This window comes from Rhinatrema bivittatum, chromosome 4, assembly GCF_901001135.1.
Source record: "Rhinatrema bivittatum chromosome 4, aRhiBiv1.1, whole genome shotgun sequence".
NCBI classification, from domain to species: Eukaryota; Metazoa; Chordata; class Amphibia; order Gymnophiona; family Rhinatrematidae; genus Rhinatrema; species Rhinatrema bivittatum.
In genome coordinates this window covers 342972625-342997258 of record NC_042618.1, presented here as the reverse complement: position 1 = coordinate 342997258, position 24634 = coordinate 342972625, and the positions used below count along the sequence as shown (strand labels likewise).

At 42.7% G+C, this 24634-nt stretch overlaps 1 protein-coding gene and 2 non-coding genes across 3 annotated transcripts; 1 reads left to right on the top strand and 2 right to left on the bottom strand.

Annotated features, from left to right (window-relative positions):
- Nucleotides 1-6498: 6498 nt before the first annotated feature.
- Nucleotides 6499-19256, top strand: MRPL58 (mitochondrial ribosomal protein L58). Its single transcript, XM_029600580.1, has 6 exons — nt 6499-6774; nt 15637-15673; nt 16532-16591; nt 17141-17223; nt 18326-18495; nt 18995-19256. The coding sequence occupies exons 1-6, from the start codon at nt 6514-6516 to the stop codon at nt 19077-19079; spliced, it is 696 nt and encodes a 231-aa protein (XP_029456440.1). The 5' UTR covers nt 6499-6513; the 3' UTR covers nt 19080-19256.
- A 2717-nt stretch (nt 19257-21973) lies between these two features.
- Nucleotides 21974-22046, bottom strand: TRNAR-CCU. The gene has a single exon. It is a non-coding gene; the product is annotated as a tRNA-Arg (tRNA).
- A 263-nt stretch (nt 22047-22309) lies between these two features.
- Nucleotides 22310-22382, bottom strand: TRNAR-UCG. Its single transcript has one exon. It is a non-coding gene; the product is annotated as a tRNA-Arg (tRNA).
- Nucleotides 22383-24634: the final 2252 nt, after the last annotated feature.

The following is a 24634-nucleotide window of genomic DNA, read 5'->3' as shown; positions in this document are numbered from 1 at the left end:
TAGTGGACATGAGGACCACCTGGTAACTTGCCTGCCTGGTGTGAAGGTGGCAGACCTCATGCGTCACCTAGATAGGATTATAGACAGTGCTGGGGAGGAGCCGGCTGTCTTGGTACATGTGGCACCAACAACATAAGAAAGTGTGGGAGAGAGGTTCTGGAAGCCAAATTAAGGTTTTAGGTAGAAAGCTGAAATCCAGAACCTCCAGGGTGGCATTCTCTGAAATGCTTCCTGTTCCACATGCAGGTCCCCTGAAGCAGACAGAGCTCCAGACTTTCACTGCAAGGATGAGATGATGGTGCAGGGAAGAGGGGTTCAGTTTTGAAAGGAAATGGGGAAACTTTTGGGGAAGGGGGAGACTTTTCCGAAAGGATGGGCTCCACCTTAACCAGAGTGGAACCAAGCTGCTGGCACTAACTTTTAAAAAGGAGATAGAGTAGCTTTTAAACTAGAACAAGGGGAAAGCTGACAGTCACTCAGCAGTGCATGGTTCGGAGAAATGTATCCTTGAAGAATACTAATTAAACAGGAGAGTTAGGGCATCCCAACAGAGAGGTTCCAAGAAAAGCAAAAGTAGTCCATGTGCCTATATGTAAAAAATCACCTGAGCTAAAGATTTCCAAATTATCCCTAAGAACTGAAAAGCAGGTTGTTAATACAAACAAAACACACACTTTTAAATATCTGTATGCCAATGCCAAAAGTCTAAGAAGTAAGATGGAAGAGTTAGAATGTATAGCAGTGAATGATGAGACTGACATAATTGGCATCACAGAGACCTGGTGGAAGGAGGATAATCAATGGGACAGTGCTATATCAGGGTACGAATTATATCGCAATGGTAGGGAGGATCAACTTGGTGGGGGTGTGGCACTTTATGTCCGGGAGGGTATAGAGTCCAACAGAATAAAGACCATACAAGAGACTAAATTCTCAGTAGAATCTATACGAGTAGAAATCCCATGTGTATTGGGTAAGAGTATAGTGATAGGAGTATACTACCGTCCACCTGGACAAAATGGTCAGACAGATGATGAAATGCTAAGAGAAATCAGGGAAGCTAACCAATTTGGCAGTGCTAAAATAATGGGAGATTTCAATTACCCCATTATTGACTGGGTAAATGTAACATCAGGACTTGCTAGAGATATAGGGCTGGATTTTAAAAGGGTTATGCGTGCCGGGCCTATTTTAAAAAGGCCCGGTGATGCGTGTAAAGCCCTGGGACGCGTGTAAGTCCCGAGACTTTACAAAAGGGGCAGTCCGAAGGCGGTGCCAAAGGCCTCCGACAGAGCGGCCATTGCCACTGTGTTGGAGGATCGTGTGCCAGCAGAGGCAGGCGCAAAAGGTAGGATAAACATTTTGGGGGAAGTTAGAGTAGGGCTAGTGGGGGGAAAGGTTAGGGGAAGGGGTGAGAAAGTTAGGTTAGGGGGAATGGAGGAAGGCAGCATGGCTCGGCACGCAAAAGGTGCACAATTGTGCACCCCCTTGCACGCTCGACCCCCGATTTTATAACCTGTGCGCACCTGTTATAAAATCGCGTGCAAGCTTTTAAAATCTACCCCATAAAGTTTCTAGATGTAATAAATGACTGCTTCATGGAGCAATTGGTTCAGGAACAAACAAGAGAGGGAGCTATTTTAGATTTAATTCTTAGTGGAATGCAGCATTTGGTGAGAGAGGTAATGGTGGTGGGACCACTTGGCAATAGTGATCATAACTAGGGATGGGAATCTGTTCTGGAACCTACCCCCCCAAAATTTCGTGGGGTTTTCCTATCGCTTTCGGGAACCCCCCGATTCCTGATGGATGAGAAAATATCATACGATATTTTCATCCATTAGAAAACGATTCTCATCCCTAATCATAACATGATCAAATTTAAACTAATAACTGGAAGGGAGACAATATGTAAATCTACAGATCTAACACTAAATTTTCAAAAGGGAAACTTTGATCAAATGAGAAAATTAGTTAGAAAAAAACTGAAAGGTGAAGCTGCAAAGGTTAAAAGTGTTCAACAGGCATGGACATTGTTTAAAAATATAATCCTAGATGCACAGTCTAGATGTATTCCACGCATTAAGGGGTAGATTTTTTTAAAAAGCGCGTTCGCGTACTTTTGTTTGCGCACCAGGCGCAAACAAAAGTACGCTGGATTTAATAAGATACACGCGTAGCCGCGCGTATCTTAGGCAGCCGGCGCGCGCCGAGCCGCGCAGCCTGTCTCCATTCCCTCTGAGGCCACTCCGAAATCGGAGCGGCCTCGGAGGGAACTTTCTTTCGCCATCCCCTCACCTTCCCCTCCCTTCCCCTACCTAACCCACCCCCCCGGCCCTATCGAAACCCCCCCCTACCTTTATCCACGCTGGCGCGTGTGGATTTACGCCTCCCGGAGGGAGACGTAAATCCACACGCGCCAGCGGGCTGCTGGCGTGCCGAGACTCGACCCGGGGGCGGTTCCGGAGGGCGCGGCCACGGCCCCGAAACGCCCCGGGCCGAAACCACGCCCCCGGTCCCACCCCCGAAACGCCGCGTCATCGGGTCCCGCCCCTGACACGCCCCCTTCCAAAAACCCCGGGACTTACGCGCGTCCCGGGGCTCTGCGCGTGCCGGCGGCCTATGGAAAATAGGCGCGCCAGCACGCAAGGCCCTGCTCGCGTAAATCCGGGCGGATTTACACGAGCAAGGCTTTTAAAATCCGCCCGTAAGAAAGGTGGAAGGAAGGCAAAATGATTACCAGCATAGTTAAAAGGTGTGGTGAAAGAGGCTGTTTTAGCCAAAAAAAATCCTTCAAAAATTGGAAGAAAGATTCATCTGAAGAAAATAGGATAAAGCATAAGCATTGTCAAGTTAAGTGTAAAATATTGATAAGACAGGCGAAGAGAGAATTTGAAATGAAGTTGGCCATAGAGGCAAAAACTCACAATAAAAACTTTTTAAAAAATATCTGAAGCAAGAAACCTGTGAGGGAGTCGGTTGGACCATTAGATGACAGAGGGGTTAAAGGGGCCCTTAGGGAAGATAAGGTCATTGCAGAAAGACTAAATGAATTCTTTGTGGATAAAGGTGAACCAGTAGATGTAGTGTATTTGGATTTTCAGAAGGCGTTTGACAAAGTCCCTCATGAGAGGCTTATAAGAAAACTAAAAAGTCATGGGATAGGAGGCGATGTCCTTTCGTGGATTACAAACTGGCTAAAAGACATGAAACAGAGAGTAGGATTATATGGTCAATTTTCTCAGTGGAAAAGGGTAAACAGTGGAGTGCCTCAGGGATCTGTACTTGGACAGGTGCTTTACAATATATTTATAAATGATCTGGAAATGAATACGACGAGCGAGGTTATCAAATTTGTGGATGATACAAAATTATTCAGAGTAGGTAAATCACAAGCGAATTGTGATACATTGTAGGAGGACCTTGCAAGACTGGAAGATTGGGCATCCAAATGGCAGATGAAATTTAATGTGGACAAGTGCAACATGTTGCATATAGGGAAAAATAACCCTATAGGAATAGCCTAGTGGTTAGAGCTACGATCCAGACCAGGGTTTGAGTCCCGCTGTCGCTCCTTGTGACCTTGGGCAAGCCACTTTACCCTCCATTGCCTCAGGTACAAAACTTAGATTGTAAGCCCTCTGGGGATAGGGAATACCTATAGTACCTGAATGTAAAGCGATGTGATATCTCAGATCGAATGTCGGTATATAAAAATAATAAATAAATAGAATTTTAGGTTCCATATTAGGATCTATCACCCAGGAAAAAGATTTAGGAATCATAGTGAATAATCCTTTGAAATCATCGGCTCGGTGTGCTGCAGCACTCAAAAAAGCAAACAGAATATTAGGAATTATTAGGATAGGAATGGTTAATAAAGTGGAAAATGTCATAATGCCTCTGTAACGCTCCATGGCAAGACCGCACCTTGAATACTATGTACAACTCTGGTCGCCGCATCTCAAAAAAGATATAGTTGCGAAGGAGAAGGTACAGAGAAGGGCAACCAAAATGATAAAGGGAATGGAACAGCTCCTCTATGAGGAAAGGCTGAAGAGGTTAGAGCTGTTCAGCTTGGAGAAGAGATGGCTGAGGGGGGATATGATAGAGGTCTTTAAGATCATGAGAGGTCTTGAACGAGTAGATGTGAATCAGTTATTTACACTTTTGGACAATAGAAATTTTTTTTCATTCAATGCACAAATAAGCTCTGGAATTTGTTGCCAGAGGATGTGGTTAGTGCAGTTAGTGTAGCTGGGTTCAAAAAAGGTTTGGATAAGTTCTTGGAGGAGAAGTCCATTAACTGCTATTAATCAAGTTTACTTAGGTAATAGCCACCGCTATTAATTGCATCAGTAGCATGGAATCTTCTTGGTGGTTGGGTACTTGCCAGGTTCTTGTGGCGTGGTTTGGCCTCTGTTGGAAACAGAATGCTGGACTTGATGGTCCCTTGTTCTGACCCAGCATGGCAATTTCTTATATTAGGAGCTACCAACTAGGAAAATGATCTAGCATCATAGTGGATAATACTTTGAAATCATTGGCTCACTGTACTGTGGCATTCAAAAAAGCATTAGGAATTATTAGGAAGGGAATGGTGAATAAAACGGAAAATGTCATAATGCCTCTGTATCGCTCCAAGGTGAGACTGCATCTTGAGTACTGTGTACAATTCTGGTCGCCGCATCTCTTTAAAGATATAGTTGCACTGGAGAAGGTATGGAAAAGTGCGACCAAAATGGTAAAGGGAATGGAATGGCTCCCCTATGAGAAAAGTCTAAAGCGGTTAGGGCTGTTCAGCTTGGAGAAGGCTGAGGGGTGATATGATAGAGGTCTATAAAATCATGAGGTCTAGAATGGATAAACGTGAATCGGTTATTTACTTTCCGATAATAAGACTAGGGGGCTCTCCATGAAGTGGACTTTTCAGCTTGGAGAAGAGACTGCTGAGGAGGGATATGATAGAGGTGTTTAAAATCATGAGAGGTCTAGAATGGGTAAATGTGAATCGGTTATTTACTCTTTCAGATAATAGAAGGGCTAGGGGGCACTCCATGAACTTAGCATATGGCACATTTAAAGCTAATTGGAGAACGTTCTTTTTCACTCAACGCACAATTAAACTCTGGAACTTGATGCTAGGGGATGTGGTTAGTGCAGTTAGTGTAGCTGGGTTTAAATAAGGATTGGATAAGTTCTTGGAGGAGAAGTCCATTATCTGCTATTAATTAAGTTAACTTAGAAAATAGCCACTGCTATTACTAGCAACAGTAACATGGGATAGACTTAGTTTTTGGGTACTTGCCAGGTTCTTATGCCCTGAATTGGCCACTGTTGGAGACAGGATGCTGGGCTTGATGGACCCTTGGTCTGAACCAGTATGGCAATTTCTTATGTTCTTAAGTAGCACATTTAAAATAAATCGTAGAAAATTATTTTTCACACAACGCACAATTAAGCTCTGGAATTTGTTGTCAGAGGATGTGGTTAGGGCAGTTAGTGTAGCTGGGTTTAAAAAAGGTTTGGATAAGTTCTTGGAGGAGAAGTCCATTAACTGCTATTAATCAAGTTGACTTAGGGCATAGCCACTGCTATTATTGGCATTAGTAGCATGGGATCTACTTAATGTTTGGGTTTTTGCCAGGTACTTGTATCCTGGATTGGCTATTGTTGGAAACAGGATACTGGGCTTGATGGACCAGTGGTCTGACCCAGTATGACAACTTCTTATGTTATAATATTTTTCTATGGTGAGTGGTAAGGGGATGTGTCCTAGTTCTGCTCTGCATCCTTTGTTAAGGGAGCTTTTGTTAACTCTGGGTATTGTAGAACTTGAGGTGCAGGGTTTATATTTGGATTCTGTCTTATCCTGTATACATACCAGACTTCAGTCCCAAAGAACTTTATTAATTAATGCTCATGAAATCTAGTGGCATAGAAACTGTTGCACTGAAGGTCTTTCTGTCTAGAGATGCTAGTGACATACACACCCAGCATTTTGTAACAGTGGTACAACATGTTTATAGCAGTACCTCCTGCTCAATGAGAAGGCTATCCTGTTTCCATACGGACAGAGGTAGGAGGTGGGTGTGGAGAGCACCATGCCCAGCGGGGTCGAACTAACTGGGTGGTTTCCCTATCACAAATATTTAAAAGTATGATATCAGATTATATGTTTTTACAAGATTGTTCTGGGAAAGCTGTTTTTCTTGATGAGTTAACCATCAAAATATCGGGGGTAGGGAAGAGGAGAGCTTATGAGTCTGTGCCCAGGATCTTTTAGGTACCCGGCAACACCCCTGAACCCGAATATACTCATTTACATAAAGTCGAAGACTAACAACTGGACATTTTGGTCTTTTCCTGCCTTCATTTAGAATGTTACTATATTAAAAAATTAAAAAAAAATAGGCCCACAACCCTGCCACGGGGGAAGCCTAACCTCACAGAAACCGCAAAACCCACTCAGCGCCCACCCATTTCCCCCCGACCGCTTCCTACTTCCAAGGCATGTTTGACACCAAAACGAGCTCCGAGAACAGAACCGAGCCGGACATTTTACCACTGCCACACCGGAAGGAACGTAGGGGAAGTATCCTGCCCCCTTCCAAGATGGCGGCGCGCTGTCTGCGGAGGGTTTCTGCGTGCTGGTCCCGGGGCACTCTCGCGGCGCCGGAGCGGATTCTCTGCTGCTCCCTGCCCCGGGCGTTCTGCTCGGAGTTCCGCAGTGTCTACAGCCTGGATAAGCTGTACCCGAGCTCCCAGGCGCAGGTGAGAGCCGGCACTCAGTCCCTAGCCAAGGGCTTCTTCGGAGAGCGAGCAGCATAGACAGCGATGAAAGCCACTGGGAGAAGGAGGGGCAGAGGTGTCAGACAACCTACCTGTGGCCAGATAGTGTGATAAGCCGGTTTTCCCCTAGACTCGTGAAAGCTGTGTATTACCTCTGGCCCAGAATATCGTGACTGGCGCCCTAAAGAGAGTAGGAGCAAAGTGGTGACCTTGAGGAGATTTACGCTTCGTGGGACCCTTTCTCTGTCCATTGTGGGGGAATAGCCTGTTGGTTAGAGCAGGGGTAGGCAGCTCCGATCCTCGAATGCTGATGCAAGCCGATCAGATTTTTTTTAATTTACTCATTATTAGTATTTTTGTCATTAGATAATGAAGTAAAGCAAGAAATCCATCACCAACAGAAGAAAACAATAAACAGGAAATCATAACTCACAAATATTAAGTCCACAATGATGGGAAAAAAAGGAAGGAGGAATCAGGAAAAGGAAGCCACCTCTTAAAGGAAATAGGATAACCTAAAAATGGCTAATGTACTTACATTAGCCATTTTTAGGTTATCCTAACTTATCGGTTGAACCCAAATGTCCTTACATCATGAAATTGTTAGCTACTCAGCATTCTTATCCAAAAGAAATTTACTCAAGTAAAGAGGATCAAAAAATAAGAACTTGTTTCTTATCAAAGGAATAATTAAGAAATATCTTCAAGAAGTTCTAATGATCTTTCAAGAAAAGGACATACTGCTTATATTTATTATTTACCAAGGATGAAGAGGAGGGACAGTGGGGAGGAGGGGGATTTGGACACTTTGGTTTCCTTTTTTAGAGACCTCCCAAGATATATCTTCTAAGGCCACATTGCTTCAGAACAAAACGTAACTAACAAACAAGGATTTTGTCCTTAGACAATATTTTAAGTATAGAGAAGTAGAGAAATTTAACAGCCTCTGGTTCCCTGCCCTCAGCATATTTTCAGTCCACTCCAATTTATTGTGAATGTTTAAATTGTCTTTTATATTGGCCACACTGCAGGACTGAAGAGGGGCAAGTTGCCACCTCACCCAGTCTTTTATCCTGTTCGGCCAATTTGGATTCTGCACCTTTGGAAAATTTACACATTCCTCTGTACTTAGGCAGGCCAATAGCCACAAGAGGGTTATGCACTTCTACCAGCAGTTGGAGACAGAGTAAAAGCTGATGTCATGGATATATAGCCCTGCCCAAACAGCCCACCAGTATTCTTCGCCTCCAGCAATGGTGGACATGTATTTTCCTACTGGGGACTGCTTGTTAAGAAAAAAAAAAAAGTGAACGGATTCAGGAGAAGACGAGTAGCTGAATAGCACCACTTGCCTCCTGAGGTGATACCAGTGGGTCCCTCCCTCAGTTGAGTGTCTTGAATCTGGTAGCCTTTATCAGACATGGACATTAAAAAAAAATGCAGTTTCAGGCCGAGAGAGGCTCAGTGGTGAAAGCTTTCGCCCTCTCCTTCCATAGCTGGAGACCCGTTCCTACCTTCAGCCAGGGAGGGCTGAGCTCAGGTTTTAAAAAAAAAAAAAGGACAAATTCGAAGAAACCCTCCTTAGTCTTTCTTTTCCCTGTCTTGTAGTTACCAGGTCTTTCTCCTCAGTGTTGGAGTTTGGCATCTTCCCGCTCATGTCTCTGAGGAGTTCAGTAAGTGGAGGAAGCACAGGCTCGGCGGGTTGAGCAGTCTTTTGGTTAGGCCCTGTCCTCAGACTGAGTATCTCACGCTGCATGGCAGCAGTTTCACGGGCTTTTGTGTGCGCCTTCTAAATTCCGCAAGGCACTGGAGTGACGGCATACACGTGCGTGCCTACTTGTGTGCATAAGTCTGTGACCTGTATTTGCGTACTTTCTGCTGCCTGCTGCTGGGCGTGTATTGAGCACGTAGCTGAGTGCCTTTTGTATGCATAGCAGAGCGAGTATTGCACTCAAAGCTTGTTGAGGCGCGTGGCAAGCTGGTAGAACATGGCACTGGTTTCAAAGTCTAAGTGCTTAGCGATTTGTGCTGCTTGCCACATAAGGACAATACAGTCAGGGCTTTCTGCGAGTCCGTGTCAGCGCTGCCTGGATGCTCAAGGTGATTTGCCTTCTAATGATTTTGCTGATGCTGGTCCATCCCTTCGACCACAGGGGAGTGGGACTGAAGATGACACAACTGGGGTGTGTCCTTCGCATGATCCAATGACAGAAATGTCTTCAGGAGATACTGGCTCAGAAGGCATCAGGTTTGGGCCTGTGGGGCATGGTATGGATCCATCCTCCTTCTCCTGAGTGGAATTTTTCCAGGGACTGCAGACTTTTCTACAGGGGTGCCCTACATAAGATATGCTATACTGGGTCAGACCAAGGGTCCATTAAGCCCAGTATCCTGTTTCCAACAGTGGCCAATCCAAGTCACAAGTACCTGGCAAGTACCCAAACATTAAATAAATCTGAAGCTACTATTGCTTATTAATTAATAGCAGTTCATGGATTTTTCCTTTAGGAAACCTTTTTTAAACCCAGTTACACTAACTGCCATAACCACATTCTCTGGCAATGAATTCCAGAGCTTAACTATGCACTGAGTGAAAAATAATTTTCTTAGATTTGTTTTAAATGAGCTATTTGCTAACTTCATGGAGTGCCCCCTAGTCCTTCTATTATCGGAGACCTCTGTCATATCCCCCCTCAGTTGTCTCTTCTCCAAACTGAACAGCCCTAACTTCCTTAGCCTTTTCTCATAGGGCAGCTGTTCCATGCCCCTTATTATTTTGGTCGCCCTTCTCTGCACTTTCTCCAGTGCAACTATATCTTTTTTGAGATGCGGCAACCAGAATTGCGCACGGTATTCACATGGAGCAATACAGAGGCATTATGGCAGCCTAACATTGTATAACTATAGCAAAGTTTATTTTTCCCTATATGCATCACTTTGCACTTGTCCACGTTAAACTTCATCTGCCATGTGGAAGCCCAATCTTCCAGTCTTACAAGGTCCTCCTGCAATTTAACTTGAGATTTAACTACTCTGTATAATTTTGTGCCATCCTCAAATGTGATCACCTCATTTGTCGTACCCCTTTCTAGATCATTTATAAATATATTGAAAAGCACCGGTCCAAGTACAGATCCATGAGGCACTCCACTGTTTACCTTTTTCCAGTGAGAAAATTGACCATTTAATCCTACTCTCTGTTTCCCTTTTTCCAGTGTGAAGACCATTTAATCCTACTCTGTTTCCTGTCTTTTAACCAGTTTGCAATCCACAAAAGGACATCTCCTCCTATCCCATACATTTAGATCAATTTTTTTTTATTTTATTTTTACATGTATTTCAAGTAAACACAAGAATTTCTTGTACATTAAATGTGAGATGTACAGGCAATATACAACAAGTGGTAAAAAGAAAAAAAATATAGAAAAAATCTGTACATTCTCAACTAGAAAAAAGGAAAAAGGAGATAAAAAGAAGAGTGAATAAACAGTGAAAAATATAAATAAGAATTAGAGAGGAAACAAACACCAGCATATACTACTAAATAGCCGATCCTGAAAAAGAGTGATTTTAGGTGTATCTAGAAACATCCGGAGTTGTGATGGCTCAAAGAAAACATAATTGACATTAAGGTATCTAACGCAACAAGATAAGTTGAGCCCCCCTTGATAATACCTCAGAGCACATGGAAAGAAATCTTTTCCTACGAAGCGGAGTTACTTTAGTAACGGGATAAATCCATAGTTTCTCTCCATAGAATAGCGACGCTCTGTTAGGAAAGATGAACCTAAGAGAATGATTTCTGTCTGACAAAAATGCAAAAGATACCAACAAATTTCCTCTTGCGGCACCACTTCCATTTCCAGGGACCTATTGAACAGGTCCTTCAGCGGACCTGCCAGCATATCTCTGAGCTCTCTCAGTTTCCTGGGACGTACCTCATCCGGCCCCATGGCATTGTCCACTTTCCATTTTCCTAGCTCTTCCCATACATTCTCTTCTGTAAACGGAGTTTAGTCTACTCCACCCCCATCCACGGTCTTGTCAACTAGTGACATTCTTTTGCCAGGGTCGTCTTTAGTGAACACCGAACTAAAGTATTTGTTTAATGTTTCGTCCATTTCTTCGTCTCTCCACCCATTGATCTTTGTCACCTTTCAATTTCACTATACCACTTCGGACCTTTCTCTGATATATTTGAAGAATGTTTTGTCACCTTGCTTTACCTCTTTGGCAATCCTTAATTCCACCTGGCTTTTTGCTTTCTTGATTTCTTTCTTCGTCTCCCTCAGTTTCACCAGATATTCTTCCCTGTGTTCCTCTTTTTGGGATCCTTTATATTTCTTGAACGCTGTTCTTTTTGCTTTTATTTTATAAGCCACCTCCTTTGAGAACCAGATCTGTTTCTCATTTCTCCTACTTTTGTGTACTTTTCTAACATATAGATTTGTTGCTCTTGTAATTGCTCCTTTTAGTTTGGCTCACTGTTGTCCCACTTCTCTCACTTTCTCCCAATCTTCAAGTTCTGCCTCCAGGTACATCCCCATTTTGACAGTCCGTATTTTTGAAATTCAAAACTTGGGTCTTCGTTTGACTTCTCTGTACCCTATTTGCGATATCAACCATACAGTTTGATCGCTGGTGTTGAGGTGGGCACCCACCTGGACATTAGAAACATTATCCCCGTTAGTGAGCACTAAGGCAACTGTAACTCCCTCCCTCGTGGATTCCATTACCATTTGTTTGATCAGAGCCCCTTGCAGGGCATCCACTATCTCTCTACTTCTGGTAGATTCTGCAGAAGGGATTCTCCAGTCTACATCTGGCAGATTAAAATCTCCACCAATCAACACTTATCCAAAAGGTGAGAAAGAAGGGAGATCTTCAATCCCTGTCTATTTCTTCCGTTTGAATCGGAGACCTGTAAACCACTCTAGTAAAAATGGATGCACCATCATCTTTTTTTTAGGACGGCCCATAATGCTTCTGTACCCTACATTCCTTGCAGTTCAGTTGCTTGGATATTGTTAACGAATTCGAACTAGGAACTGTGTAGATTATGATGTATTGCGAGATAAATGTTTCATACGAACATCATAAATATAAGCTGAAATATGAATAGATGTTGGGAATGTGATACCTCATATACCAAGTGAGCCTCTCGATATTTGTTAGAGGGTACTCATAGCAGTTGTATCAAATATACACAACGTTAACCACTATCCTATAAAATTGGTTTAACGTGATTGACTTCCTTTATAATCATTGGTATCTACATTCCATTTTTTCATTTTTTTCTATTTCATTTTTGCATTCTATTAAATAGATATAAAGGCAGAACACTTATCCTTTGTGTAGCGTAGAGTGGTGACAGCTTTTTTTCAAACACCAGCCGAGACCCGACACGATCCGTGTTTCGTGAGCTGCTTCAGGGGTACGGTGTTAAGCGGTGTCTGCAATGGAGATCAAACGAGATTAGTTCTTACTTATCCAATGCTGCAATGTCAATAGTGAAACACCAACTACTTTATGCATACATTTTTAAAGTCTGTCCCATAACATGACGCTATAGCATGATCCCAGCTTTGGATAAAGTGGGATCCACCATGAGTTAACCGTGCTTTATTTAAAGGAATGATTGAGTTATCAGCTAGCCAATCGGAGCACAGAGGACAACTGAATGTACCAATGGGGAGCTAAAGCAATGATGACCATTCAATGCTATCGTTCAGTCCCGCTGGAGCCTCTGTTGCGAGAGTGAAAATCCACCATTGCTCGCGATAGTTGAGGTGGCTGATGACATCACCACCTCTTTCACTCACTGTAACTTGTTCCAATACTGTCCATTGGAGTTGGTCAAATGTGTGCGAAAATTGAAGGCAATGCTTGACGATGGGGGCTTCGATGTTAGCAGTGTTGATCCGACTCCTATGTTCCCGTAACCTGACTTTAATCTGTCTTTTGGTGCGGCCCACATAGAGAAATGGGCAAGGGCACTGAATTAAGTAAATGACTTGTGTCGATTCACATGTAGTATATGCATTTTTAGGGGCAGATTTTAAATCCCCTGCGCGCCTATTTTGCATAGGCTGCTGGCGCGCGCAGAGCCCCGGGACTCGCGTAAGTCCCGGGGTTTTTTAAAAGGGACGGCAAGGGGCGTGTCGGGGGCAAGGCTGAATGTTGCGGCATTTTGGGGGCGTGACGCGACGTTTTGGGGGCGGTGACACGGGCGTGGTTTTGGCCCGGGGGTGTTCCGGGGGCGTGGCCTCCGGACCAGCCCCCGGGACCGGAACACGGACGGGGCAGCCGGCCGACGCGCGCAGATTTACGTCTGCTTTTCGCAGGCGTAAATCGTGCAATAAAGGTAAGGGGGGGGTTTAGATAGGGCCGGGGGGGTGGGTTAGGTAGGGGAAGGGAGGGGAAGGTGGGGGAAGGTGAAGGAAAGTTCCCTCCGAGGCCGCTCCGAAATCGGAGCGGCCTCGGAGGGAACAGGCAGCGTGCGCTGGGCTCGGCGCGCGCAGGTTGCACAAATGTGCACCCCCTTGCGCGCGCCGACCCCGGATTTTATAAGATACGCACGGCTACGCGCGTATCTTATAAAATCCAGCGTACTTTTGTTTGCGCCTTTTTTTATGTCTATCTCGTATGCGTGAATGTTGCCACTTTTTTTATGTCTATCTCGTATGCGTGAATGTTGCCACTCCTTTGGCTCCTATAATCTCTCCAGGCAGTCTGATCCAGGTGTTCTCCATTATTTTGGTGAAAAAGTATTTTCTCACATTCCTTTTAGGCCCCCCCTCTCTTCAGCTGCAATAACTATATAGTAGTGTTTCATCTGTAGTTGTACTTCCTCTTCATCCTGCAGACCAGTCCAAACAAATGGGAATACACTCGCTTACTGCTAGGTAGAGGCAGTGAACTTCTTCCTTCTTTTTCTAACATCAGTCTTTCCTCATTGTCCTGCCAGACCAATCTAGATTAGTGGGATCTCTGGCACAATAGAGGTCTAGACCCCTAGAACGAGTGCAGCCCTTTTGAGGAAGGTAGGTGCAGTGGCACAGATAAGAACACCAAGGGGCCTATGGCAGGCACAGGCACCAGTGACAGTACCCAGGGCCATTCTTCAATTCCACCAATAGGAGGATGATTACAACAACATTATGATAAGTGGGCCTGTGTAACGGGGGACCAATGGGTCCTAGAAGTGATCTGGTGGGGTTATACATTAGAATTAAAAATCCTGATAAAAAAAGTTTTGTTCAGTCCCCATGCAAGGGACACAAAATGTTAGCAGTACAGGCAGCAATAGACAAGTTACTGTACTTACAAGCTATAATACCAGTCCCAAAACAGGAGAAAGGAAAAGGCAGCTATTTCATCTAGTTTGTCATCCGAAACAACAAGGGAACCTTTTGATCGCTCTTGGACCTCAAAAAGGTGAACCAGACTCTGAATGGAAATATTGAAGACATTGATTATGGTGGTAAGAAAGGGAGAGTTTCTGTCATCGATCGGAGGCTTACCTCCGCATACTAATAAGGAAACATCATCAGCAGTATTTGCACAATGCAATATTAGGGAACTATATTTCTAGTTCAAGGCACTATTGTTCGGCCTGACAGCAGCTTCCAGGGCATCTCTGAAAGTGTAATGATGGTATTGGCAGCCGCCTTACGCGGAGAAGGAATAAGGGTTCACCCATATCTGGATGATGGGTTCATAAGAGCAGGTGCTGCTCTTTCTTTGCAACCTCCTTTCTCCTTTGGTGCTTTTCCCATGCCAGGATGGTAGCAGAGGAGGCGGGTATATCTCCTGCTTTCTTGTGCTCCCTGGTAGCGGGAGGAGGATGAGAAGTGAGGAAGAATTTGCTGTGATTTTGCTGCAGCCAGTTGCAGGGAGTGAGACTGCTGTGGGAGGATTCTAAGAGGCTGCCTGATTTTCCCCCCACCCCCGCCCTCTACGAATGGCTCTGCCTCTGAATACTGGCACCTTTCTAGGAAAAAAAAGTACTGGTAATTTGAAAGTTATCAATGGGCATTTACCTGCCTCCCAAGACCTTACAATTGGTACTGCATTGTACAACTAATAGCAGAGCCTTAAATGACAGGTCTGCAATGAAGAGTTCAGCCAATCAGAGTTTTTCCATTTACTGACATTGGGGCAGATTTTAAAAAAGTATGCGCGACCGGCGCGAACAAAAGTACGCCGGATTTTAAAAGATACGGGCGTAGCCGCGCGTAACTTTTAAAATCCGGGGTCAGTGCGCGCAAGGCTGCGCAAAATCGGCAGCCTGCGCGCGCCGAGCCACGCAGCCTGCCTCCGTTCCCTCCGAGGCCGCTCCGATTTCGGAGCGGCCTCAGAGGGAACTTTTTTTTTGTACCCACCCCCAGCCCTAAGTAAATCCCCGTGCCCTACCTTATTCCGTTGAGTTACGCCTGTCGCTGGCTCCCTGCCCTGGCACAGGCCACTGTGCTGGAGCACTCGGCCCCGCCCACGGACTGCCGCTACGCCCCCGAATGCCGTGCCGCCCCCGACACGCCCCCCCCCCCAAAAAAGCAAAGCCCCGGGACTTAGCGCGTCCCGGGGCTTTGCACGCGCCAGCGGCCTATGCAAAATAGGTGCGCCGGCGCGCAAGTGCCCTGCGCACATAAATCCAGCAGGATTTTCATGCGCAGGGCTTTTAAAATCTATCCAATTGTTTTTAATGCATCTTATTCTGTATATAATTTATTCTCATGCAGGGGGTAATGGGAGGAAAAGCATTTCTGGCTTTGATCCCCAGTCTAAGTAGTAATCAACACCTTCTCTCTAATACTCACCTGTTATTGTTTCTGTATGTTACAGAGTGGAGCAAAACAGAGCAAAACTGAAATTCCTTTAGGTAAGATTGCAACTATAGGGAGAATTGCTTTTATTGTTGAGTTATACAGTGTGTAATAACTTGGGGGAGTTTGTGATTTGTAATATGGCTCTAGTACTGAAACCTAATGGCAATCACTTAGTAAAATGCAAATTATTTTAAGGAAGCAGATGTTTACATGAAATAATCGTTTTAAACAGAAGTTTAAAAAAAAAAAGACTTTTGCCCTGAAGTTGACACCCTATTGTTTCCAGAGTGAACCTGCGATGTGATCTCAATGAGGTAGAGCAACCCAAGTTTGACATACAGTGCAGTTATGGAAGTCGGTGGATGTCCGTGAGAGAACATCAGGATAGGATCATTGCATTCTGTGACATCCCCTTTTGCTGTAATTATCAAAAACATTTTTGAGGAGGTGGATGCAAATTCAACAAGTTATGCAGTTGTACAGTTAATGGGTATTTTTTTAAATCAAATGTATTTTATCCTCTTAGGGTAGTGCTGTGTTATTTAGTCCATTGCTCATTCTATTCTGACGTAAAGAAGAGAATATTAACTCTTGAAAGCTAGTCAAATGTATTTAGTCCAAAAAAATAGTATACTCTTATTTTTTGTTTTTAAATGTTATCTTCTGTTTCTATGCATTCAAGTGAACTAACATGGCAGCCATACTACTTAAATCATTCAGTGCATTGCTTTAGCAGTGAACTGAGATTCAAAAAGTTATATCCATGTGCTATTGTTTTTTAACTTTAAAGTTCTAGGTGCAGTTCCCTTGATATTTTTACAATATTCTCGTAGTGTGGAAGCCCTGCAGTGCCACATTTGACTAACTATGGACTGAGTAAAAAGAAACCATGTACTATTTTTGTTTTCCAGATCGGCTAACAATCTCTTACAGCCGAAGCAGTGGACCAGGAGGCCAACATGTAAATAAAGGTAGAGGCAGGCTTGCTTCTTATCACCTTTACTCAATCCTAAAATTCCTAGCAGTCAGAGCTCTTGGCTACCCCACAGCTCATGTTTCTCTATAGAAATCTACAGGCTACAAGAGCAAAGAACTGCTTATCCTCACTGTTTATCTCCTTCCATAAAGATACAAAAAAATGTTTTCTTTAAAATTAGGACATTCAATGATAGAATAGCACATGCTACTTCAAAGGGCGATATAAAGGGAATTTTTGGGAAGGCCAAATAAAGCAGAAAATATTTATATAAAAATATAACAGAATTAAGCACACTAGAAATATGAATTCTGAAGTTTGACATTTCACTGCTGAAAATTCTCAGAATTTCAATTTCACAACAAAACCTTGCTCAGGGCTGGGTGGATCTGGCGAAAAATACAGAGAGGCAAGAACTCCAAATCTCCCACTGCTGAGTCACTTACCAAATCCATAAATAGTGAAATCTCGCAATGTCTATACTGCATCAGGAATCCCTAATCTTGCCTTTGGTGACTATCACTTGCTTTTCCATGGTTTCTAGTTAACAGCAAGGCGGAGGTTCGGTTCCAGCTGACAGCAGCAGATTGGATTGCAGAAGATGTGCGGCAGAAAATAGTTGTCATGGTACTGTAATCAATGACCCTTTACCTCATGCATCGTTTCTTTAAGCAGAGCAGGACCTCTGTTTTATCCATACACAAATAAAATTAGTTGAAAGAAAATCAACTACCCTTCTTTGCATATTTTTTTTTTTTTTTTTTTAAGTGTTTCAACAGGGTCTGGCTTGATGGTTCGGTGGCAGCACCCCATGCACTGCCATATAAGAGAACTGGGTTAAGGTCCTGGATCTGGCTCCTGCTGCTTGGGCAGCCAGAGCAGGGGATGCTTCAGAGGTAGCATTTGCAATCTCCAGGGGAGAAAGTCCCAGCTATTGTACAGCAGCAGCACTTACTGCCTGGTTAAGGGTTCACTTGTTCTAGTTTCTGGAGAGAAACTCTGGTGCCTGCATGTGAGCCAGAGGATCCTGACACCGTTAACCCCCAACTGCTAGAGCAGGTTCTTGTTGAGCTGGTAGCCCAAAGGAGCAAGAGGAAGCTGTTGGGCCAATAAAAATGTCTATTCGCTTATAAAGTTAAACTTATTAAAAATGGGATTGTGAGGGACTTTCTATATGCACCTGATCTATGACTTTTAGGTCATATCTGCTTAGCTTTAATAATTTAAAAAACACATTTTTTATTCCTTCATTATTAATAATAATGGCTTGTAATTATCAGGCTATGCCTATGGAATCATCAAGCGGTTACCAATATCATGGGCAAGACAATATAGTTTGATCTTCACAAACATCATTGCTTTAGATCAGTGGTTCCTAACCCTGTCCCGGGGACCTCCCAGCCAGTCAGGTTTTCTGGATATCCACAGTGAATATGCATGAGAGAAAATATGCATGCACTGCCTCCATAACATGCAAATTTTCTCTCATGCATATTCATTGTGGATATCCTGAAAACCCGACTGGCTTGGGGGAGTTCCCTAAGACAACGTTGGGAACCACTGCTTTAGATTAAGAGTGTATTAAAAAAAAGTACCTTTATGGGGATGGCTCAGTGCAGAAGGGCCCCAGTTCAATCCCCAAATCAGGTCTTTCACTTCCTAGGCTGGCAAGGGTATGTATGGTATGCAGTTTGCAAAATGAGACTTTTTTTTTTTTTTCCTTTTCTAGCATAAAAATAAGATAAATAAATCTGGGGAACTGATCGTTAGCTCGGAAGTAAGTCGTTATCAGATGAGGAACCTGGCTGAGTGCTTGCAGAAAATTGAGAATATAATTGCAGGGGCCATTCAGAAGCCCAAAGCTAGGAGCAAGGAAGATGCAGAGATTCGAAGGATAAGGTACAAGAATGCAGTGGGACATACTGGGCAGCAGCATCCAGCAGGCAAAGGCGGAGGAATATTTATCTGAGGAGGAAACCTCTCTGAGTAATAGACAGAGGCAGTCACATTTTGTCCAGAGTTCATTTGCATCTCTTAATTGTTTAATTTTTTAAATAGCTTTTTTATCATTTGGCATCTTAATATTGTAGCCAGCCTATACAAGATCATATAATTCAGCCCTTGCAAAAGACTGACCTCAAAACATCAAATAGCACAAAGGATCTTTGTAGTATTAAGTTGATTTTGTACATATGTGACTGAAGTGTTTTATTTTCCTATGTCTTGTGTTCTCATTTTGGAGGGTTTATAACTGCTAGTAAAAACAAATCTCCATTTTACGTGATGGGCTACTGCACAGTTTTAATGGCTAAGATGCCTAGGCTGGTTTTCGCCTGCAGGTGGCAGCCACAGACACTTTTGTTGGGGCAGATCCTAATTCTGTTGCTTATGCTTCTAGGGTGGAAAACATGAACCGTGAACGACTTCAACAGAAAAAATTTAATTCTATCATAAAACAAGGCCGGAAAGTAGATGTGGAGTGAGCATTGCAATCTAAGAGATGCAAGACCCAGCGATAGGATGTAATGAAATGTTGAATGATGTACACAATTTCTTTATGGACTATTCAGATATTGGAGAATTTTGTAAAAATGTAAAAAAAAAAAAAGTTAACTTTTGATGTTTTTTGTTATTTAAAAATAAAGTATTTGGTAATGTTAGCATCATGTATTGTGTTAATAATTTACTTGAATGGGATAAAAATGTGCCCATAGATTTATTTAATATTTTCAGGCTGTGGGTTTTCTATAGTAATGTTTATAGGCCTAATTAATGTGGATGATATGGGAAGACCAAGGTGTTTGTTCTTCTAAACCAGAATCTACTAATCCAGGGTTTGAATATGCATAAAATATCAAATCTATATACACCAGAGATGGGCACATTACAGCCTGCAACAGTGAGATGGGTACTGGCTCATGGTAGCAGAAGCATGTCATTTGCAGCCATAAGTGACATTGACATCGGCATTGACTCACCATGTGTGCTTTTCTCTGGAAGCTCTCTCCCCTTCCCCCACTTCCCATTTGGCGGGGCCCTTAATATTGTTCTCGGGGGCCCAATTGTTTGCCATTCTCTATTTTGCTCTTAAACGCTAGTGAGGTGCAAGGTGCACTCTTGGAATGGCATTAAGCTTTAGTTTGAGTGCAATCTGCAAAAATCCTCTCCAAAGTGACATCTTTTGGCCCAACCCTTGAGGGAGTCTATTAAGTCAAACTCCTATTACTGACCTGCTGTAGTACTACAATGAGTCAAAGCTCTAGAAAAGATGCCACTGGCATCAGGAATCAACAGACAGAAGTTATAGAAGTAAAACATAATACTTTTTCATATGATTACAGCATTACAGAACTGGAGCTCTTAGCATTATCTGCCATAAATCTCAAAGCCTTAAACAAACCAAAGGGGGGAAAATAAGCCCCTGTCAGACTGCCCCTGTAATTTCATTTAAGCCATACAATCCCAGGTGTTAACATACTGATTTTCTCATCAAAGATAGAAAACAGTGAACATTCACCACTGTTTCTTAAAGTTACTGCTTTTTAATCATGCAATGAAGGAATGATTTGTTTTTGTTTTCTAAAATTACAAAAGCAGAAAAGGTGAGGAGTCACAGTGAGGGGAATGCCAACACCTGTACAACAATTAGTCAAGATCACTCTAGAGAAGTGGCAAGAAAAATCATCACGATCACTTGAATTGTCACATCAGATCATATCTCATGGGCCTAAGAATGTCAGTCCAGGTCTCAATTAGCATTTATCTTGCCATTTTTCTAAGTGTCTTTTTTTTTTAGTTTTGGTGCAGATAGAAAGATATTCAAAATCATATATATCCTCAAAAGGAAAATTTCAAATTCACATAATACAGCTTTGAAAACTTAGTTCATAAATAAGTCTCACAAATGCTTGTAGCCTAGGGTATTAAATCCAAAAGAACTAAAGAGTCGGTCCCAAAGTAGCTGGACTAGAAAGGACAGCGTTGATCAGACTCTGACTAGATTCCCGACTCAGCCGGTGTTTCAGCCTTATATAAGAACGCCTTCGTCAGGGGGTTATTAGATTTCGAAACCACTGCCCAGGTCTCTGAATAATCTTGATGAGATATAGTCTGATGCGACAATTCAATAAATCGTGGCTCCTTTCTGAGCCTGGTGGATCTGCATCCTGAACTCATCACTAGGGGCCGTGCACCGACTGAGCTTCTCTCTGCATAGGGGTGGTAACAGTAAATGACAGTAGCCGAAGACAAAACAGTCCATCTAGTCTGCGCTAGAAATTCGCCGATTTAGATATAAAAGTACACTAAATCCCTTATGCAACCTGACACCAATTCCCTCCTCTCCTCAGATCTTTTAATTGCCCTCTCAACCTTCTTCCCGCCACTGTCCCAAACATGCCCAAAATCTGCCAAAGTGATGGAGAATTCACAGTACCCCCCGTCCCCGCTAGCCTGAGGAGAAGTCCGGTTCTCGGAATCACACGTTCAGCTCTATTTGGCTTATAAACAAGTATCCATCTGGAAAACCCAATATTTTCTCCTTTATTAAACTTTTGCTGTATATATATTTAATTTTTATAAAGTTGCAATGAGATGACCAAGTCAGACGTTAATTATTAAACTGTACTGCAGAGATAAGATTTCAGAAAAACGTTCAACAAGGAATTACAATACATTCCGCTTTACTAAATGTAGGATGGAGTTTTCTTTCCGGTTTGCTGGCTGTTAAGACAAAGCAAAGCTAATACTGAAGCCAACGCCAGAATGGTTTACTACACTGTTGATGCTCTGATTTTTGACCAATTTTTCTTTGGTAAAGGCATGAAAAAGAATATGGTTGCAGATCACAATTAGGCAAACGGAAAACCATAGTTTCTATCAATATAAATATGAAGGGGTTTTTTTGTTGTTTTTGTTTTCAAAGATGTCTACATTTAGAAAATAAAAACCAAGCTTTTCACCAGTAAAACCCGACACTGCAGAAGAACATTGTTATCTGCAAAAATAGCACAGCGATAATGTTGCTTTGTTCCGGGAAAACGAAACTACTTCTTTCAGCTTAAAGAAATCAAAAGCAACCAGAACGCCGGACAATGAAGACTAGAATTCTCCAATATTCATAAATAAATGCATATTATCGGAAATAAATGAAAAAATTTACAAAAATATGTGAGGAAATCTAAACATTAAATTGTCGATTCCTATTATTTAAAACTGATCAAATGTTATGCGAAGTGCATTGCTTCTGAGCAGATTAAATCATCAGAATCCTTATCAAAGTAATTAATTCCAACAGTTTTTGTACGTAAAGAAAAAAGAATTCAAAAAATAAATGCTTGCGCAAGAGAAAACGAGTTTTTAAAATTTAAAAATAAACCACCCCAGATGGGACTCGAACCCACAATCCCTGGCTTAGGAGGCCAGTGCCTTATCCATTAGGCCACTGGGGCTGTATATGAATGGATGAAGTTACAGACCTTATCAGACTTAACCCTTGCAGTTGCTTTTTCTACCGGTACTAAAAACAAGAGACGTTTACTTAATCTATCTCGTTGATGCGAGGTGTACCAGTCAGTACTGATTCACAAGGTATTCTGGGTATTACAAAATTTATGCAGTGTAATATTTGCTGTTCATTTATATGGACTATTACTAATATTATTTTCATGCGAGATCATACAGATTATTTCTCCTTTTACATCTTAAAAGAGAGCGACCACGAAGGGACTCGAACCCTCAATCTTCTGATCCGAAGTCAGACGCCTTATCCATTAGGCCACGCGGTCTCTGTGTGCAGTTGCAACATGTATGCTACATAAGAGTAAAGAATCAGGCAGCTACTGCCTGCAGCTTTTTTTTCTTGTAATTTGTTTGTTCTTCATAAAAATATAAAACTTATCATACTGGGTCAGACCATGGATCCCGCCTTATCCATTAGGCCACGCGGTCTCTGTGTGCAGTTGCAACATGTATGCTACATAAGAGTAAAGAATCAGGCAGCTACTGCCTGCAGCTTTTTTTTCTTGTAATTTGTTTGTTCTTCATAAAAATATAAAACTTATCATACTGGGTCAGACCATGGATCCCTCAAGCCCAGTATACTGTTTCCAACAGTAGCCAATCCAGGTCACAAGTACCTAGAGGATCCCAAGGGGTAGATAGATAGATTCCAAGCTGCCTATTCCAAGAATAAGCAGTGGCTTTCTGCAACTCTAACTTACGGTTAATGGACTTTTCCTCCAGGAACTTGTCCAAACCTTTTTTTAAACACAGCTCCACTAATAGCTTTCACCACATCCTCTGGCTACAAATTCCAGAGCTTAATTACAATACTGAGTAAAATAATATTTTCCACCCACACAAGAAGTGACTCCTATCAAAGCATGTCATAGTGGAAATGGAATGTTACTCTGAAAGTACTACCTGTCTATCATTGGTAATTTTTTTTTACAATGCATAATTCAGCCATGTATGCCAAAGAGAGGTGCCCAGAAACTCCTTTCATTCCCTTACCACCTCAAAGGTTTTGTTTTGGTTTTTAAACCCTGAATTAAATATAGTTAAAAAAGAGACCTGCCCTGTTCTGACTCTATATAGAAACATAGAAATGATGGCAGAAGAAGACCAAACAGCCCATCCAGTCTGCCCAGCAAGCTATGTACTTTTTTTTTTCTTCTTCTTCTTCTCTCTCATTCTTGTTATGCTTGGTTTCTAGTACTCTCTAGTTCTATTTCCCCTCCACCCCACTATCAATGTAGAGAGCAGCGCTGGAACTGCATCCAAGTGAATATCCAGCTCAATTTGGTGTAGTAACAATAAGCAGGCCACACCCCTGCCCCAGTCCACCCAGACTATGCAATCCACATACAGATCCTCCCTTCCTCATTCCCCCTGCCATTGAAGCAGAGAGCTATGCGTTGAAAGAGAAGTATTAGACTTTCTCCCCTGCCGTTGAAACAGAGATCCACGCTGGACATGCACTGAAAGTAAAGTATCTGCCCAGCTAAACCTCGCTTCCCTGTGAATACAAATGTTTTTTTTCTTCCACATTACCTCTTGCCGTTGAAGCCCAGAGCAATGATGGAGTCTCAATCATGTGTACGTACACTGAGCAAGGGTATTATCTCCAGGAAGTAGCCCCCATTACCGCGAGCCACATTAACAAATTAAAAATAAGACTCTAAGATCTAAATATGTATAGCCAGGGCCGATGCAAGGATATTAGGTGCCCTAATTGAAACCTAGAGCCTGCCGCGCCCCCCCCCCCCCCCCCCATCACAACCTCGCCACACACAGTTAAAAATGATGCATTTATAATAATAGATTTTACATGAACAACAACATTTAACTACAGGCTTCTGAGGTAAAAATATCACTTATAATGTATATTATATTTATATACAGTACTGAAAACCCTGCAAAAAAGTAAAAAAAGACTCTTGGAATTGGTATTAGGTCTAATGTAATGTGTGATGGATATGGGCTTAGCTCTCAGAAAGCCACAAGTAAACTGAATTACAATTTCAATATAGTAAATCTCCCATATCAAAACTCCAATAACGGAGGTCACGTGATGTGCTGCTGAAAGCTAGACGTACTAAAGAGTAGCTTCCCCGGCTTATTCTTTATTTTATAGTTTCTCATACTCCCTCCCGCTATTTTTTTTGGTGGAATTTTTTGATAAGAAGTAGATCCTGGCGATGTGGGTGGAAAGGTCAGCTAAACCCCGGGGGTCTACAAAAAAATCAGCAGTAGACATGGATTGTGTGTCGGAGGACATGGGCTCAGATGAGGACGGCCCGATTCTCTCAGCTTCTGTCGAACACACTGCAAAGCTGCAGAAAATGCTTATACATTTTCACAGCAACTTACTCAGAATATTGACTCTAAATTGGTGGCAGTAGTGGAAAACGTGGGGTCTCTGGTTTCTTCGGTGCAGCACAATTTGGCGCAGATTGGAGAGATGATCACTAGGGTCGAGGAGATCGAGATGACACTGACGCAGGCCAGCTCGAAGGTCAAAGCCCTAGAAAGAAAG